The 16,180-nt window shown below is 40.9% G+C and overlaps 2 protein-coding genes across 16 annotated transcripts in view; one reads left to right on the top strand and one right to left on the bottom strand.

The window, feature by feature from the left end:
• Positions 1–3,762, top strand: part of TTC19 (tetratricopeptide repeat domain 19) — a 60,019-nt gene extending 56,257 nt beyond the window's left edge. Inside the window, exon 9 of the mRNA XM_080680938.1 lies at positions 2,918–3,762. Coding sequence (XP_080537064.1) covers positions 2,918–3,022 — 105 coding nt within the window. The 3' untranslated portion in view covers positions 3,023–3,762. The remainder of the gene's footprint in view (positions 1–2,917) is intronic.
• Positions 1–16,180, bottom strand: part of NCOR1 (nuclear receptor corepressor 1) — a gene marked incomplete at its 3' end in the record, with an annotated part of 233,555 nt that overhangs the window by 28,496 nt on the left and 188,879 nt on the right. For 13 of the 15 annotated variants that reach the window (XM_080680923.1, XM_080680927.1, XM_080680921.1 and 10 more), the window contains 7 exons: positions 15,243–15,603; positions 6,688–6,915; positions 4,309–4,518; positions 3,469–3,618; positions 3,009–3,122; positions 1,158–1,323; positions 449–942 (listed from right to left, as the gene is read on the bottom strand). In XM_080680923.1, coding sequence (XP_080537049.1) covers positions 449–942; positions 1,158–1,323; positions 3,009–3,122; positions 3,469–3,618; positions 4,309–4,518; positions 6,688–6,915; positions 15,243–15,603 — 1,723 coding nt within the window. The remainder of the gene's footprint in view (positions 1–448; positions 943–1,157; positions 1,324–3,008; positions 3,123–3,468; positions 3,619–4,308; positions 4,519–6,687; positions 6,916–15,242; positions 15,604–16,180) is intronic. The other 2 variants (XM_080680917.1, XM_080680918.1) reach the window with 1 other exon arrangement.

The raw sequence follows: 16,180 nt of genomic DNA, 5'->3' as shown, positions 1-16,180 counted from the left end.
TCAAAATCCAACTTGCAACCTACCAAAGACCAACAATAAGGTGGCCTCCTTTTTAAGAGGCTTTGGGGTATCAGCCTAAATACTGAGCCATATCCCAGAAAACACTGATTGAGGAATTAGGCCTGAGCAGCACAGAGCTTAATGATACATCTATTACCTTTCAGATGTCTGAAAATGTCAATAAGCTCTGCCCTCGGCCTATCTACTTTCCAACCTTAATGAAGAGCATAATTTTCTCATGCAAGATAACTTGAAAGATATCCGTAAGAAATGCTGACATTTAAGTAACCAGCAGAAGAGACATTGTTGCACTAGCCCACAAAACCTTTCTATTACATTTACTATCAAGATTAGGATTTTCTTTATGCCATATTGTTCTGCGTTGCCTAAGGAATAAAGTAATCTTTACTGAGATATCACATTGCGAAACTCAGATGGAGATACATACAGCTACTAGAAGAGTCTGAGCTTTGAGAGCCACGTTCCCTCGCATCCTTGTCCGAGGCAATTTGCCGGGTGATGATCACGTCTATGAAGTTAGCTGCAGTAATGGTAGTCTTCCCTCGGGTCCTTAGCTCTTCCTCATATCTGGATTTTGGAGGAGGCCCTTTATCTTTCCCAGCCTCAGAATAAACTACTGAAGAATGAGGCTGGGGCTTGCCACTTGGAAAGGCTGAAGAAGTGTACAGACACTGAACAGGTCTCTTCTCCACCTCCAGGGTTTTCTGCTCTAGCTGCTGCTGCTCACTAACTGCTGCTGACCTGCTTCTCAAATTTTCTTCTAACCTGGCAGCTTCATGCTTACTCTCTTTTGTTTTGGAAACATCCATCTGGGGGGCAGAAGCTGCAGCATCCACAAGAGCAGCCAGGGCATCTGCAGCAGTGTTGTAGCGGGAGGCGGGCAGGCCTTGGCTTAGCGAAGGGCCCCCCGCAGGCAGTGGCCTGTAAATAAAACCAAACACAGCTGTAAAGGGGAGGCTCTGTACTGGGGGGGTGCAGTGGGGAGATGGAAGGACAAACTGCAACAACAACAAATGTTTAGTGGGTAGTAAATCAGTACTAAAATTACTGTAACCACAAACTAAAAAGTGTGTATGCAAGAAAGTGGTGTTTTGTGTGTGTGTTTTTTTTTGTCAAAATGTATACAACAGACTTACATGATTCGTAGCTGAGCACTTGGATCCAAAGTTGTAATTACACTGGTTCCATTGGTTCCCTGGAAAACACTGGGTCTTTGCTGCAATATGGTCTCCTGAGCTCTTACCGAAGGGGACGGGGAGCGAACATATCCATGACTGCCAGGTCGGCCAGGCTGCTCTGAGCCTTCAGGGGGCAGGAAAAAAAAAAAAAAAAAAGGCAAGTCGTAAGGAAGAAGCTAGAGACAGCAACATTTAGGGATTGTTAATTTCTTAATATTCCTAAATAGGTAAAAGGAACATGAGATAAGAAATTGATATCCCACCTTTTGGCCTCTGTAGAAATATGTTCTGTAAGAGTTTCTTAATAAAGATGCAAAAAAACCACACTAGCAACAGGAAACAAAAGCACCAGCTATCATTTACTGTCATTGCCATTTCTGACAAGTTTCTATCTTGATTCCAGAGAAACAAAAATAACACTGATAATGAAGTACTAATACAAATCAGACAGATTAGTTTTTCAGCTTCTTCCTCAAATTCTCGTGTGCTTATCATTTCCAAAATCAAATTCGGTACCACTTTCTAAGGATCATAATGAAAGTAATATACTGCTGCCCCACGAGTTTCAGGCTGTTTCATTCACCCAGTTCTTCTGCCCCTCTCCTTTCCTGCCCTCCACAAGTACCTGTTTCTCTCAGCAAACCCTCTTTTTCTTTTTTAATCCTCACCTGAGGATATGTTTTTACTGCTTTTTTTAAGAGAGAGGGAGAAAGAGAGAGAGAGAGAGAGAGAGAGAGAGAGAGAGAGAGACATCGATGTGAGAAACATTGATCAGTTGCCTTCTCGTACATGCCCCGACTGGGGATTAAACTCACAACGTTTTCATGTATGGGGTAATGTTCCAACAATGTGAGCCACCGGATAGAGCAGCAAGCCTTCTTTTGACACAAAATCATTTACACCGACCTTCCCAAAAGCGCAGCTCCACAAACTACACTTCTTCAATATTTGAGACTTTTTTGTTCACTTTACCTTAGCCCTTGACTGGTCAAAACTATTTTACTCAGAAGCCCTCACATTCCTGCTCTACTCACTTTCTTTTCTTCCACCTCTTGTTCTAAGCCCTCACTCTGACTTTCTTATTCTTTGTCCTCAGAAGAGCTAGCAGTCTCAGTATACACCTGTTCTCATCGCAGGTAGCACCTAGGGCAGCCATTTTGGCAATTTTTCCCCTTTTGACCATACATCAGCTCATGTGATTGTTTTTATAGGTTACATTCCCAGGAGTGGAATTGCTATTTAAATTTTTATATCTCTGAAAAGGCTCTCCCAATCAGCACTGCCACTGATAATGTATGAGAACCAGTGTTTCTTCAGACACTACCACACCGGACATTATCAACCTATGAAATATGAAGAACAAAAATGGTATTCTATTGTGTTAAATCTGCATGTTATTCATCAGTGGGACCACAGATACTTTTAAAATATAGTTCCTGCTGAAGTTACATATCACTTGTACTTGGCTTCCTATACATATGTCTTCCTATCTATGAGCCTTTCACTTGGGCTGCTTCCAGCTCCAAGGAGCTCCCAGCCAGTACCTTCAGGGCCAAGTGTAGCCACCAGGGGCCAAAACAAAACACCTTCATCATGAAAACTTCATTTTCCCGTTTAAAGTTTATCTCGGCACCATTTCAACTTTTCTAGCATTTTTAACCTGTGTACTTCCCGTAACGTATGGAATTACTTTCTCTCTTGTAATTCTTGTTTGTCAGAACCTTGGCATCCCCGCTACATCAGACACACTGCCCCGTTGCAACAGATTACAAAGGAGTGTCCACAGAATGACAGAGCCACCCCACTCACTGGGCCGAAGGTAGAGGTCCGAGGAAGCTGCGGCGATCCGTTCCCGCTCCTTCTCCCGCTCCCTTTCACGTTCTCTTTCAGCACTTGCAGCAGCTGCAAGGTGTGTTGAGTGTCCTGTAAAACACATAAATCTGCAACTTAAAGACAAAAGTATTAACCTATCAGGTACAATTCAATTTCAAAATTCTTAACTGAAATTTTTTCAAAATGTTTCATATTTAAAATGTAGAAAGTTCATTTTATTATTCTTAGACGATAAATGGAGCCTAACACAAGTTACTTTAGGATATTTCTAGAGTACCTAGTGACAGGCACTAGCGATAGCAACTATTACTAAATATTAAATGGAAAACACAGACTTTATGGGGGAAAAGTGTCCTAAATACCTCCAAAGGCTATGCTGTTAATCCTGGAGCGCACTGGTCATATAAGAGAGGTATGTGAGTGCATGGACTCTTACCTGGAGACATAGAAGCAGAGTTGTATGGCCTGGGAGGGAACGTAATCTGTGTACCAGGAATATAAGTGATTCTGTCCATGGGAGGAGTACTTGTTCCCCCTGGGTGAGGCACTAAAATAGCTGGAGGCATATTGGTCAGATCAATGATTCCTGCTCAAAAGATAAATACAATAAAATTATATTAAATTAAGTATTATCCTAGAGATACAGAACTACACATGGCTTTGTTGTTGTTTATCTCTATAACCCAATGATACACTATGTTCATTACAAATAAAGATGTTTAAGAACTTCATCACTTTGTAAGACTTTCTTTAAATCTAGAGAAGGATATGAAATGATCTGCCCCACATGGACTTACGAGACAGAAAACCGGTAAAACAATGACTTCAATATCTATCACAATGACTTGGTTTACTTATTTCAGTGTTCACCAAAATGCCCTGTCTCAATACATTACTTTGCCTTCAAGGGCTAAAGGCTATAGAAAAAAGTAATGCCTTCTTTTCTTTTTCTTTTTAAATATATTTTATTGATATTTTACAGAGAGGAAGGAAGAGGGATAGAGAGCTAGAAACAACGATGAGAGAGAAACATCGATCAGCTGCCTCCTGCACACCTCCCGCTGGGGATGTGCCTGCAACCAATGTACACGCCCCCGACCGGAATCGAACCCGGGACCCCTCAGTCCGCAGGCCGACGCTCTATCCACTGAGCCAAACCGGTTTCGGCCTTCTTTTCTTTTTTTGCATAGTTCATTCAACAAATTATTTATTGAGTACCTAGGACACCCTGGGTACACAGTAAGTTCTATGAAATCTGAACTGCGAAGACACAGACCCCTTGTTGCTGGGTATGGGAGACCCAGCTGCTGCTCTCGTGGGGAGAGTCCTCTGGCCACATCTGGGCGCAAGTTCACTTGCATCTGCTGTGAGGTAATGTAATCATTTAGGATTGTCTGTCTCGTGTTCTCCATAGCATAAAGCTGATATTGACTTGGGTAACCTGGAGTTGGTGAAAGCTGTCTCTGAAACAGGTAAGCAGCAGCAGCTGATTGAGAGAACGAGAGAAAGGCATGTCATTTAGTCTAGGCAAAATTCCTTTGCTAAACATCATTTACAAAAAAAGAGTAAGGGAACAATAGTCTATCGCGCTAATGCACACATGCATCTTTTATTTAGCATGGGACGGTGCTGAAGAGAGGAAGATGGATTCATTTTAGACCTTAATATATATCTCAGCAATATTTAATATACACATTCTAATGTCAGATGGAATGGAAAAGGGGAAAGAGAAACTAGACAAAATATAGTATTAACCTTTTACCAGTAGAAAAGATGCTAAAAAATTCTCAAGTAGTTTCATAGTTTCAATCTTTGCTATGTACCTTTATTATATTTTCACCTGAAGTTTCTAAGAGCTGTTTGAAAATAAAATTATTTTTAAAGTACTGATTGTGCAATATGACCAAATGGAAATATGTGTGAAAACACTTAGTGACAAACAGTAACTTTATTTCTCTGGGGGTGAAAATGATTAGTCCATTACCATTTAATTAGTCCATGTGTTTAGAGGAGAGATTAGCAAACTTTTCCTATAAAGGGCCAGATGTCAAAAATCTTATGGTCTCTACCATTGGAGCCACACAGAAACAAATGCATGTGGCTATGTGCTAACAAAGCTTTATTTATACAAACAGGCAGGATCAGAATTTTGCCCCCAGGCCATAGTTTGACAACCCTAGGCTAGAGAATGACACAAGATATTAGGAAGGGGTAGGTATGGTAAAAAAGAAAAAGGTAACACCTCTATCCTCAAAACATTTGTAATCCAGCAAAAACTAAAAAATCACAAGCAAATCAAAGTGTAATAAAATAAAGGACTGTGATAAATACTAAATAAAAGTATAAACATTCAACTTTTTCTGAATGCTTGAGTAAACTATTATATATATTCTACCTAAAACAACATATGACAGGTTTTCTGGAATGTTTGCTTCCCATTCATCTAGAACTCCATAGCCAGGTAAGTCTGTCCACAGACTCCATGGGAACTTCTGTCTCAGTTCTGGACAGTCCCTAAGGGACTAGGAGTGGACTCCTCTGAAATGTTCTCAGTTAACAATTTGAAGGCAGTAATACAGCTTTCAGATAAAATATTTTCCAAACATACTCTTAGAAAGCTTGGCACATTGGTAATGAAGATTGCTTCCCTAAAAGACCAAGCTAAAACACAAATGTTCTGTGTCCCAATTTCAACTTGAATGATGTAACAAGCGAGAAGAGCTATGTGCAGAAAAAACATTTGAGTTGAGTCTGAGCAGGTAAGAGGAGGAGGGAGTGGGACCTGGGAGGACAAGGGTGGAGCCCACACAGCAGGTGGGTCAGGACAGACGGCCCAGCTGAGAGTCTCCACCAACCTGCCGACTGCGCTCATGGGACTCCTTCCCTTTGCAGAGCAGCTGCCCCGCTCCTGGCGCAGCATCACCGTGTCCAGTGCAGATTGCTCTAGAAAACCTAGACATTTCCGCACCTACCAAATTTATATCCATAAAGTTCCTTCTAGCTATATTTGCTGCTGTAATTATGTAACTTAATGAAATAATCTATAAATGAGAGAAAAATGAAAAGAGTGGTTTCCCTGGAAACTGACTATTTTGGAAAGACTCAATACAGAAGGTGAATCAAGTATGGACTAGACAATTTTAAAAGACAAGGGAAAAAAATCTAGAAGGGTTCTGTATTTAGATTGATTTGAATGACTAAATTCTAACTTCACTTGAAAAACCAAACCTGGAAATGTAAGTGTTTACATAAGAAAGACAATGGTAAGGTTTCATTAGTGAACCTGGCCTCAGATTAGAACACTGGTAAATGAATGTCTATGTTGTAAATTAAAATGTTTAGGCTATGCCTGTGCCATTTAAAAATAATTCTTCATATACATTAAGCCACTTTTTCAATCAGCTTAAACAAATGCCATCAGATAAAAGGACTTTTGATATACATATTACTTTTAGTTCTTTAAGGGGTACTGTAATATTTTGTTTCCTGACTTAGATGCTGGTAACATGGGGGTGGTACAGTTTGTGAAAATTCACTGGACGGTAAACTAATGATATGTGCAACTGTCTGCATACTGTACTTTAATAAACAGAAAGTTTAAAGTCACACAGGTATATTATTTCTTTCCATAAATTAACACTACCACTGTGCTTACCGGGATCCAGAGCCCTGTGAAACGGTATGGCTGGATCCAGGTGTGTGGGAAGATGGCTCCTGTACACCTCTCCTGTGGTGCTGCCTCGATGATGGGGATCAAAAGGACTGTGGCTCACTACAGGGTCCACCCCAGGTACTGGAGACTTCGCCGGTATGCTTTCCCTCTGGGTAGGGGTCAGTGTCGATTTTCTATCATGATTGATAGATTTGCTAGAAGAAAGCGTAACTGGAAAAAAGAGTCAACACCACAAATTCTTAAGAAAACTTGCTGAATATGATATTTAACCCTGTCTCAACCAATCAAATACAGACTAGAGTCATATAACATTTTGATCTTCCGTCCACTAAACATGAAACATTCAATCTCGCAAAATATGCAAATGTGAAGAACTAGCAGAAGATTTTGAGGTTTGCAGATCACTACCTTTTGGATCACAGCACTAGTGTTTTACGACTGAATGTTAAGATTAAAATGAAGTTCAGTACTCTTCTTTAAATCCCATTATAAATTATTTTGTTTTCTGTATGACTTTAACATTCTGAATTCTTTTGATCTCACACGTATCAACTTGCAACATCCTCTCTATCACCCAGACTCCTTGCTGCCCATCAGGCGGCTAAGTTATACAGTAGTCCCCATTCCTCCTTTTTCTCTTTTATATTCTGAGGTTTCATTTACCCGTGGTCCACAGTGGTCCAAAATATTAGATGGAAAATTACAGAAATAAACAATTCATAAGTTTTAAATTGTGTCACGTTCTATGTAATGTGGTTGAAATCTCGTGCCATCTGGTTCCTCCTCCATGCAGTACTGCACTATAAGAACACTACCTGGAGGAGGCAAGATGACAACAGGCAGGAAGCTAGGGAGGGAGAGTGTGTGAGAGAGTGAGGGAGTGATAGAGGTGTGTGTGGACGTGTGTGGGTGTGTGTGTGAGTGAAATAGGGACAGTTAGACCCTGCAGTTCTTCCAGGGGGCTGCCAATCCGGGCAGTCTTAGATGGCAAAACCCCGCGGCCGCCGCAAACAATCTGGGGAGGACACCGGCGGCACAGAGACCACGCCATCTTGAAGAACAGAACTGCTTGAGACTAGGATCCTAGCCTTGCCACCACCCAGTCTGGTCTCGGAAGCAAACCAGGACCCTACAGCTGCTCTGGTAGAAGACCTGGCACCACAGCTGCAGACCCAAGGGACACCAGGACTCCAGGCACCCGGCTGCAGATTTCTGTGAGTCACAAAGCCAATCCCCCTCCCCTACTACCTCCGCGGCAGCGACACAGAAACTACCAGACCCCAGCCGCACAATAAGGCTTTCTGCACACACAAAGCAGTGGCGACTCTGCCTGACTTTGAGCCTTGGTGTCAGACACGGGAAGTTTGTTTCCTGCGACTAGTCTCTGCGCCCAGGCAGGGAGACTGAGCGGAATTCGAGCCTAGCCCCTCATCCCTAGGGAGGTGGTCTTCTGTGACCAGATCCCGCGCCCATGCAGGGCAGGGAGACAGCGCTGAGCTTGACCCTGGACTTGCGAACTCGGAGAATTTGTTTCCTGCGACTCGTCTCCACGCCCAGACAGGAAGGCAGTCCTGAATTTGAGCATAGGTGCATGACCTTGGGGAGATTGTCTTCTGCGACCAGATCCTACGCCCACACAGGGAGACAGCACTGAATTTGAGCCTGAGGGTGCAAATCCGGGGAGTTTATTTCCCATGACCAGACCCTGCACCTTAGCAGAGAGGCTGCGGTGAATTTGAACCTGGATGTGCAGTCTCGGGGAGTTTGTTCCCCACGACCAGAGCCTGCGCCCACACAGGAAGGCAGTGCTGAATTTGAGCCTGGGTACATGGACACAGGGAGTTTGTTTTCCACAGTGCACACCCGCATGACCAGACCCCACACCCACACTAAGGGGCAAAGCCACCTGACTTTGACTCGGGGCAAGCACAAACAGACGGCTGTTTACCGCAGGGCAGAAGTGGACCTCCTGCCAACACAGTGTGACTGAGCAACACGGTCTCCCGGGCAGATTGGGGACCCTGAATCTCCACACAAGAGGCAGCATTGACCACCAGTGACTAGACTCCGTTCCTCATTACATGCGCCTGAGATCCCTAATTCCCAGTACATTCACTCTAAGAGCCAGTGATTCCAATTCTTGGCGCATGTGCACACAGGGACCTGATTCTCAGTGTGAGGTAGCACCAAGAAACAGAGACTCTGATACTCGATTCTCGGCATGGACACAGGGAACCTCTGACTCTAGACACGCAACAGGGGACTTCGATTTTTGGCACACGCCAGTGGGTTCTCTGTTTCAATGTGGCGCAGGCAGGGTCCATGATTCTAGGTGCACACACGAGGCCACACTAAGCGCCTGTGACTCTGACCCAGGGCGAGCATGGTTCCCACCAACCCACAGCAACCGCACGTCTTGGTATCAGAGCTCTTCAGTGACACTTGGGGGGTGCAAAACTCCCACTGCACACGGTCCAGGCTCCCGCAACTCGACATCTGAACCTTCTGGTGATAGTCAGAATGGGGAGGCAACAAAGCAATCCCCAGAGGAAAGAAAAGGAGGAATCACCAAGTAAGGAAATAAGTGAAACAAAAGCATGCAACATGACAGAAAAAGAATTTAGAGTAATGGTCATACAGTTCATACACTGGATGGACGAGAAAAATCAACAACCTATGCAAAAATCAGGAAGAAATGAAAAATGATATAGCTAAAATCAAAAACACCATGGAAGGCTTCAACAGTAGACTAGAAGAAGCAGAGGACCGAATCAGTGAGTTAGAAGATCAGGTACAGAAACAAGCCCAATCTAGGAAAAAAAGCAACTAGAAAAAAAATTAAAAAGCAGGAGGAGAGCCTAAGGGAGCTTTGGTACAATGCAAAACGAAATAACATACGTATAATAGGGCTGCCAGAAGGACAAGAGCAGCAAGGATTAGAAAATTTATTTGAAGAAATAATGACAGAAAACTTCCCTGATATGGGGAAGAAAAAAGTTACTCAAGTACAAAGAGACCCAAGCAAGATGAATCCCAAAAGACCCCACCAAGACATGCCATAATTACAATGGCAAATGTTATCGACAAAGAGAGAATCTTAAAGGCTGCAAGAGAGAGACAGAGTTACCTACAAAGGATCCCCCATCAGATTATCATATGATTTCTCAACAGAAACACATCAAGCTAGAAGAGAATGGAAGGAGACATACAAAGTGATGCAAAGCAAGGGACTCAATACAAGAATACTCTATCCAGCAAGACTATCAATCAAAATTGAAGGGGAAATCAGGAGCTTCACAGACAAAAAAAGGCTAAGGGTTTATCACTACCAAACCAGCAATGCAAGAAATCCTAAAGGGAATGCTGTAAAAAGAAAAAACAAAAAGGTAAGAAGGAACACAGCCTTAAAAAATAAAAATGGCTACAAACAAGTACCTTTCAATAATAACTTTAAACGTAAACGGACTAAATGCTCCAATCAAAAAACATCGAGTGGCTGAATGGATAAAAAAACATGACCCATATATATGCTGTCTACAAGAGACCCACCTCAGAACAAGGGACTCACATAGACTGAAAGTGAAGGGATGGAAAAATATCTTTCAGGCAAATGGAAATGAAAAAAAAAGCTGGGGTAGCAATACTTATATCGGACAAAATAGACCTCAAAGTGAAGGCCATAACAAGAGATAAGGAAGGCCACTTCATAATACTAAAGGGATCGGTACAACAAGAGGATATAACCCTGGTAAACATATATACACCCAATGCAGGAGAACCCAAATACATAAAAAATCTCCTAGAAGATATCAAGAGAGAGATAGACAACAATACAATCATAATAGGGGACTTTAATACACCACTGACATCACTTGATAAACCCTCTAGACAAAAAATCAGCAAAGAAACAACAATCCTAAATGACTCACTACATCAAATGGACTTAAAATTGACATCTTCAGAATATTTCACCCCAAAGCTGCGGAATATAAGTTCTTCTCAAGTGCACATGGGACATTTTCAAAAATACACCACATACTGGGTCACAAGCAAAGTCTCCCCAAATTCAAGAAGACTGAAATCATACCAACCATCTTCTCAGACCACAATGGCATAATATTAGAAATAAACTACAATAAAAACAATCCAAAACACTCAAACACTTGGAAGCTGAATAGCATGTTATTAAATATTGATTGGGTTACCAATGAGATCAAAGAAGAAATTAAAAACATTCTGAAAACTAATGAAAATAAAAACACAACAATCCAAAACCTATGGGACACAATGAAAGCAGTCTTGAGTCGGAAGTTTATAGCTCTCCAGGCCTACCTCAAAAAACAAGAAAAAATGGTAGTAAATCATCTAATGCTACAACTCAAAGAAAGAGAGCAACAAGAAAATCCCAGAGTGAGCAGAAGAAAGGAGATAATAAAGATTAGAGCAGAAATAAATGACATAGAGACCAAAAAAACAATACAAAAGATCAATGAAACCAAGAGATGGTTCTTTGAAAGGATAAACAAGATTGATAAACCTCTAGCCAGGCTCACCAAGAAGCAAAGAGAGAGGACTCAAATAAACAAAATCAGAAATGATAGAGGCGAAATAACAACAGACCCCACAGAAATACAAAGGATTGTTAAAAAATATTATGAACAACTCTATTCCAACAAACTAGACAACCTGGAGGAAATGGACATATTCCTAGAAAAATACAACCTTCCAAACTCAATCAGGAAGATTCTAAACATCTCAATAGGCCAATAACTATGGAAAAAATTGAAGCAGTCATCAAAAAGCTTCCAGCAAACAAAAGCCTAGGCCCAGATGGCTTCACAGGAGAGTTATACCAAACATTCAAGGAAGAACTAAAACCTATCCTCCTCAGACTATTCCAAAAAATTCAAGAGGAAAGAACGCTTCCAAGCTCATTCTATGAAGCCAGCATCACCCTAATACCAAAACCAGATAAAGACAACACAATGAAAGAGAATTACAGGCCAATATCCCTCATGAACATAGATGCCAAAATCCTCAACAAAATCCTAGCAAGTCGGATCCAGCAGTACATCAGAAAGATCATACACCATGACCAAGCAGGATTTATACTAGGGATGCAAGGATGGTACAATATCCACAAATCAATAAATGTGATACATCACATAAACAAATTGAGGGGAAAAAAAATCACATAGTCATATCAATTGATGCAGAAAAAGCATTTGACAAAATCCAACACCCTTTCTTGATAAAAACTCTCAACAAGGTGGGAATAGAAGGATCATACCTCAACATCATAAAAGCCATATATGATAAACCCACTGCCAGCATCACACTCAGTGGACAAAAGCTAAAACCATTTCCCCTAAGAACAGGAACAAGACAGGGATGCCCTCTCTCACCACTCCTGTTCGACATAGTACTGGAAGTATTAGCCATTGCTATCAGACAAGAAGAAGGAATAAAAGGCATCCAAATTGGAAAAGAAGAAGTAAAACTGTCCTTATTCGCAGACAACATGATACTGTACATAGAAAACCCTAAAGACTCCATCAATAAATTATTAGACTTAATAAATGAATTCGGCAAGGTAGCAGGATACAAAATCAACGCCAAGAAATCTATGGCATTTCTATACACAAATAGTGAACTTACAGAAAGAGAGACTAAAAAAGCAATCCCATTTACCATCGTACCAAAAAAATGAAGATACCTAGGAATAAACTTAACTAAAGAGGTAAAAGACCTATATGCAAAAAACTACAGGACACTGAAAAAAGAGATAGAGGAAGATATAAACAGATGGAAGAACATACCGTGTTCATGGATTGGTAGAATCAACATCATCAAAATGTCCATTCTACCCAAAGCAATCTATAGATTCAATGCAATCCCCATTAAAATACCAATGGCATATTTCACAGACCTAGAACGAACTCTCCAAAAATTTATCTGGAATTTTTATTAAAAAAACATAAAAAAAGACCCCGAATAGCTGCAGCAATCCTGAGAAAGAAGAACAAAGTAGGTGGGATCTCAATACCAGATTTCAAGCTGTATTCCAAAGCCACTGTTCTCAAAACAGCCTGGTACTGGCACAAGAACAGACATATAGATCAATGGAATAGAATAGAGAACCCAGAAATCGACCCAAACTACTATGCCCAATTAATATTCGACAAAGGAGGCATGAACATAGAATGGAGTCAAGACAGTCTCTTTAATAAATGGTGTTGGGAAAATTGGACAGATACATGCAAAAAAATGAAACTAGACCACCAACTTACACCATACACAAAAATAAACTCAAAATGGATCAAGGACTTAAACATAAGACAGGAAACCATAAAAATACTAGAGGAATCCACAGGCAGCAAAATCTCAGACATATGCTGAAGGAACTTCTTCACTGATACTGCTCCTAGGGCAATGGAAAATAAAGAGAAAATAAACAAATGGGACTACATCAAAATAAAAAGCTTTTGCACAGCAAAAGAAACCATCAACAAAACAACAAGGAAGACCACTACATGGGAGAACATATTTGCCAATATTATCACTGATAAGGGTTTAATCTCTAACATTTACAGGGAACTCATACAACTCAACAAAAGGAAGATAAACAATCCAATCAAGAAATGGGCAACACACCGAAATAGAAACTTTTTGAAAGAAGACAGAAGGAAAGCTAAGAGACGTATGAAAACATGCTCAAAGTCACTAATTATCCGAGAGATGCAAATCAAAACGACAAGGCGGTACCATCTCACACCTGTCAGAATGGCTATCATCAACAAATCAATAAATGACAAATGTTGGTGAGGATGCGGAGAAAAAGGAACCCTCATGCACTGCTGGTGGGAATGCAGAATGGTGCAGCCACTGTGGAGAACAGTATGGAGTTTCCTCAAAAAACTAAAAATGGAACTCCCATTTAACCCAGTAATACCACTTCTAGGACTATATCCCAAGAAGCTAGAAACATCAACCAGAAAGGATATATGCACCCCTATGTTCATAGCAGCACAATTTACCATAGCTAAGGTTTGGAAACAGTCTAAGTGCCCATCTGCAGATGAGTGGATTAAAAAACTGTGGTACATCTACACAATGGAATACTACGCTGCGTTAAAAAAGAAGAAATTCCTACCATTTGCAACAACATGGATGGAATTAGAGAGCATTATGCTAAGTGAAATAAGCCAGTCAGAGAAAGATAAGTATCACATGATCTCACTCATTTGTGGAATATAATGAACAATATAAACTGATGAACAAAATCAGTTCCAGAGACAGAGAAACATCGATCAGACCATCAAACCTCGGAGGGAAAGTAGGGGAGGGTGGGGGTAAGGGGGAGAAATCAGCCAAAGGACTTGTATGCATGCATATGGGCCTAACCAATGGACACAGACAACAGGGGGGTGAGGGCATGAGTGGGGGGGATGGTGGGGTAATGGGGGAAGTAGGACACATATGTAACACCTTAATAAAGAAATTTAAAAAAATAAAAAATAAAATTAGCTAAAAAAAAGAACACTACCTGCCCATTACTCACTTAGTAGTCCTCTAGGTCAGTGGTTGGCAAACTTATTAGTCAACAGAGACAAATATCAACAGTACAACGATTGAAATTTTTTTTGAGAGCCAAATTTTTTAAACTTAAACTTCTTCTAATGCCACATCTCCAAAATAGACTCGCCCAGGACGTGGTATTTTGTGGAAGAGCCACACTCAAGGGGCCAAAGAGCCGCATGTGGCTCGCGAGCCGCAGTTTGCTGACTACTGCTCTAGGTTATCTGTCCAAGGACTGCACTGCTTGTGTTCAAGCCAACCTTATTTTACTTAATAATGGTCCCAACGCACAGGAGTAGTGATACTGGCCATTCAGATCTACCAAAGAGTAGCCATTAAAGTACTTCCTTTAAGTAAAATGGTATGTCCAGGGAAAACCTCTATATACAGTATAGAGGTACTAGCTTTAGTTTCGGGCATCCACTGGGGGTTTTGGAACATATTCCTTGCAGGTAAGGGGGAACCACTGTACTATTTTTCCTTGCTCTGTACTTTCAAAAGACTTTCTCATTACCATACCAACCTCCATTACCACTGTACTCAAGCCTCTTCTTGTATAAATGTTATTTAATGCTTATTATATGCAAACACTTATTGGCCACCATCCTCAATTGTTTTAATAACATAGCAGAACACTGTGATAGGAGATTTATAAGAAATATATATGTGGTCTTCATACATAGTTCCTAATGCATAGCTCCCCAAGCCCTTCGAATTTCCTAAGACTATCCTATTCTAGAGCATTTTTGGACTCCATCCCACTCTGCACTTGATTAAAATATTGGATATCTTACCTACAATTATGTCTATTTTTAATCTGGTAGCCCTCCATAGCCCTAGCATCAAGCACAACCTGAAGATCCTGTGACAACGTAAAGCTAACAATTTGACATTTACTACTAGCCAGATGTGAAAAAGTGCAATAAAAATGATCAGACAAGGACACAAGAATAGCATACCATCAGAAGCTCTATTCATCATGGGTGAGCCTCTGGACATGGTGTTTTGATAGCTCACAGGTGTCCGCCGTGCACTGGAGTCGTCGTAAATCCCCGGACTCATCTGTGCTTTGGGAGCTTCATGAAGTGTTGACCTAAGAACTGAGGTGCCAGAGCTTACCACGGATGTATGCCGGGAACGCACTTGCTCGCCCGCTTTCACATCCTCGTATTTTCCCCGTTCTATCACTTTTATGTTCTCTGGCACTATTTCCAGTGGAGGCATTCCACGAGCTAGTTTGCTAGGTCCTGTGATTAAGGATTTGACATTGTGTTTGATGGCAGATTGACCTGAGTTGTTGTCAAACTTTATTGGTGTGCCCTAAAAGGAAAGAAACGAACATTACAGGTAGCCCAAAGCACCTGAATATTTTCCCATCTAAAGTCTCTGTTTGGCTCATGGAAATTATAGTTTGCTATAGTAGTCTTTTTCTTTTCAACTGCAGTTTACATTCAATATTATTTTGTATTAGTTTCAGGTGTATAGCGTAGTGATTAGACAACCACATACTTTACAAAGTGGTCCCCTTATATTTCAAGTACCCACCTGGCACCATACATAATTATTATAATATTGCTGACTATATTCCATTCCATATGCTTTACATCCCTGTGACTATTCTGTAACTACCAATTTGTACTTCTTCATCCCTTCACTTTTCACCCAGTCCCCCAACTCCCCTCCCCAGCTAGTAACCCTCAGTTTCTTCTCTGTATCTGTAAGTTTATTCTGTTTTGTTTGTTCCTTTATTTTATTTTTTAGATCCCACACATAAGTAAAATCATATGGTATTGGTATGATTTATTTCACTTAGCATAATACCCTCTAGATTCATCCATGCTGTTGCAAATGATAAAATTTCATTTTTCAATGGCTGAGTAATATTCCATTGTATATA

Source organism: Plecotus auritus (assembly GCF_963455305.1).
Source record: "Plecotus auritus genome assembly, chromosome: 7".
In the NCBI taxonomy this organism is placed as follows: Eukaryota; Metazoa; Chordata; class Mammalia; order Chiroptera; family Vespertilionidae; genus Plecotus; species Plecotus auritus.
Note: the sequence above shows the minus strand (reverse complement) of the source record. Positions and strands in the feature narration are given on the sequence as shown.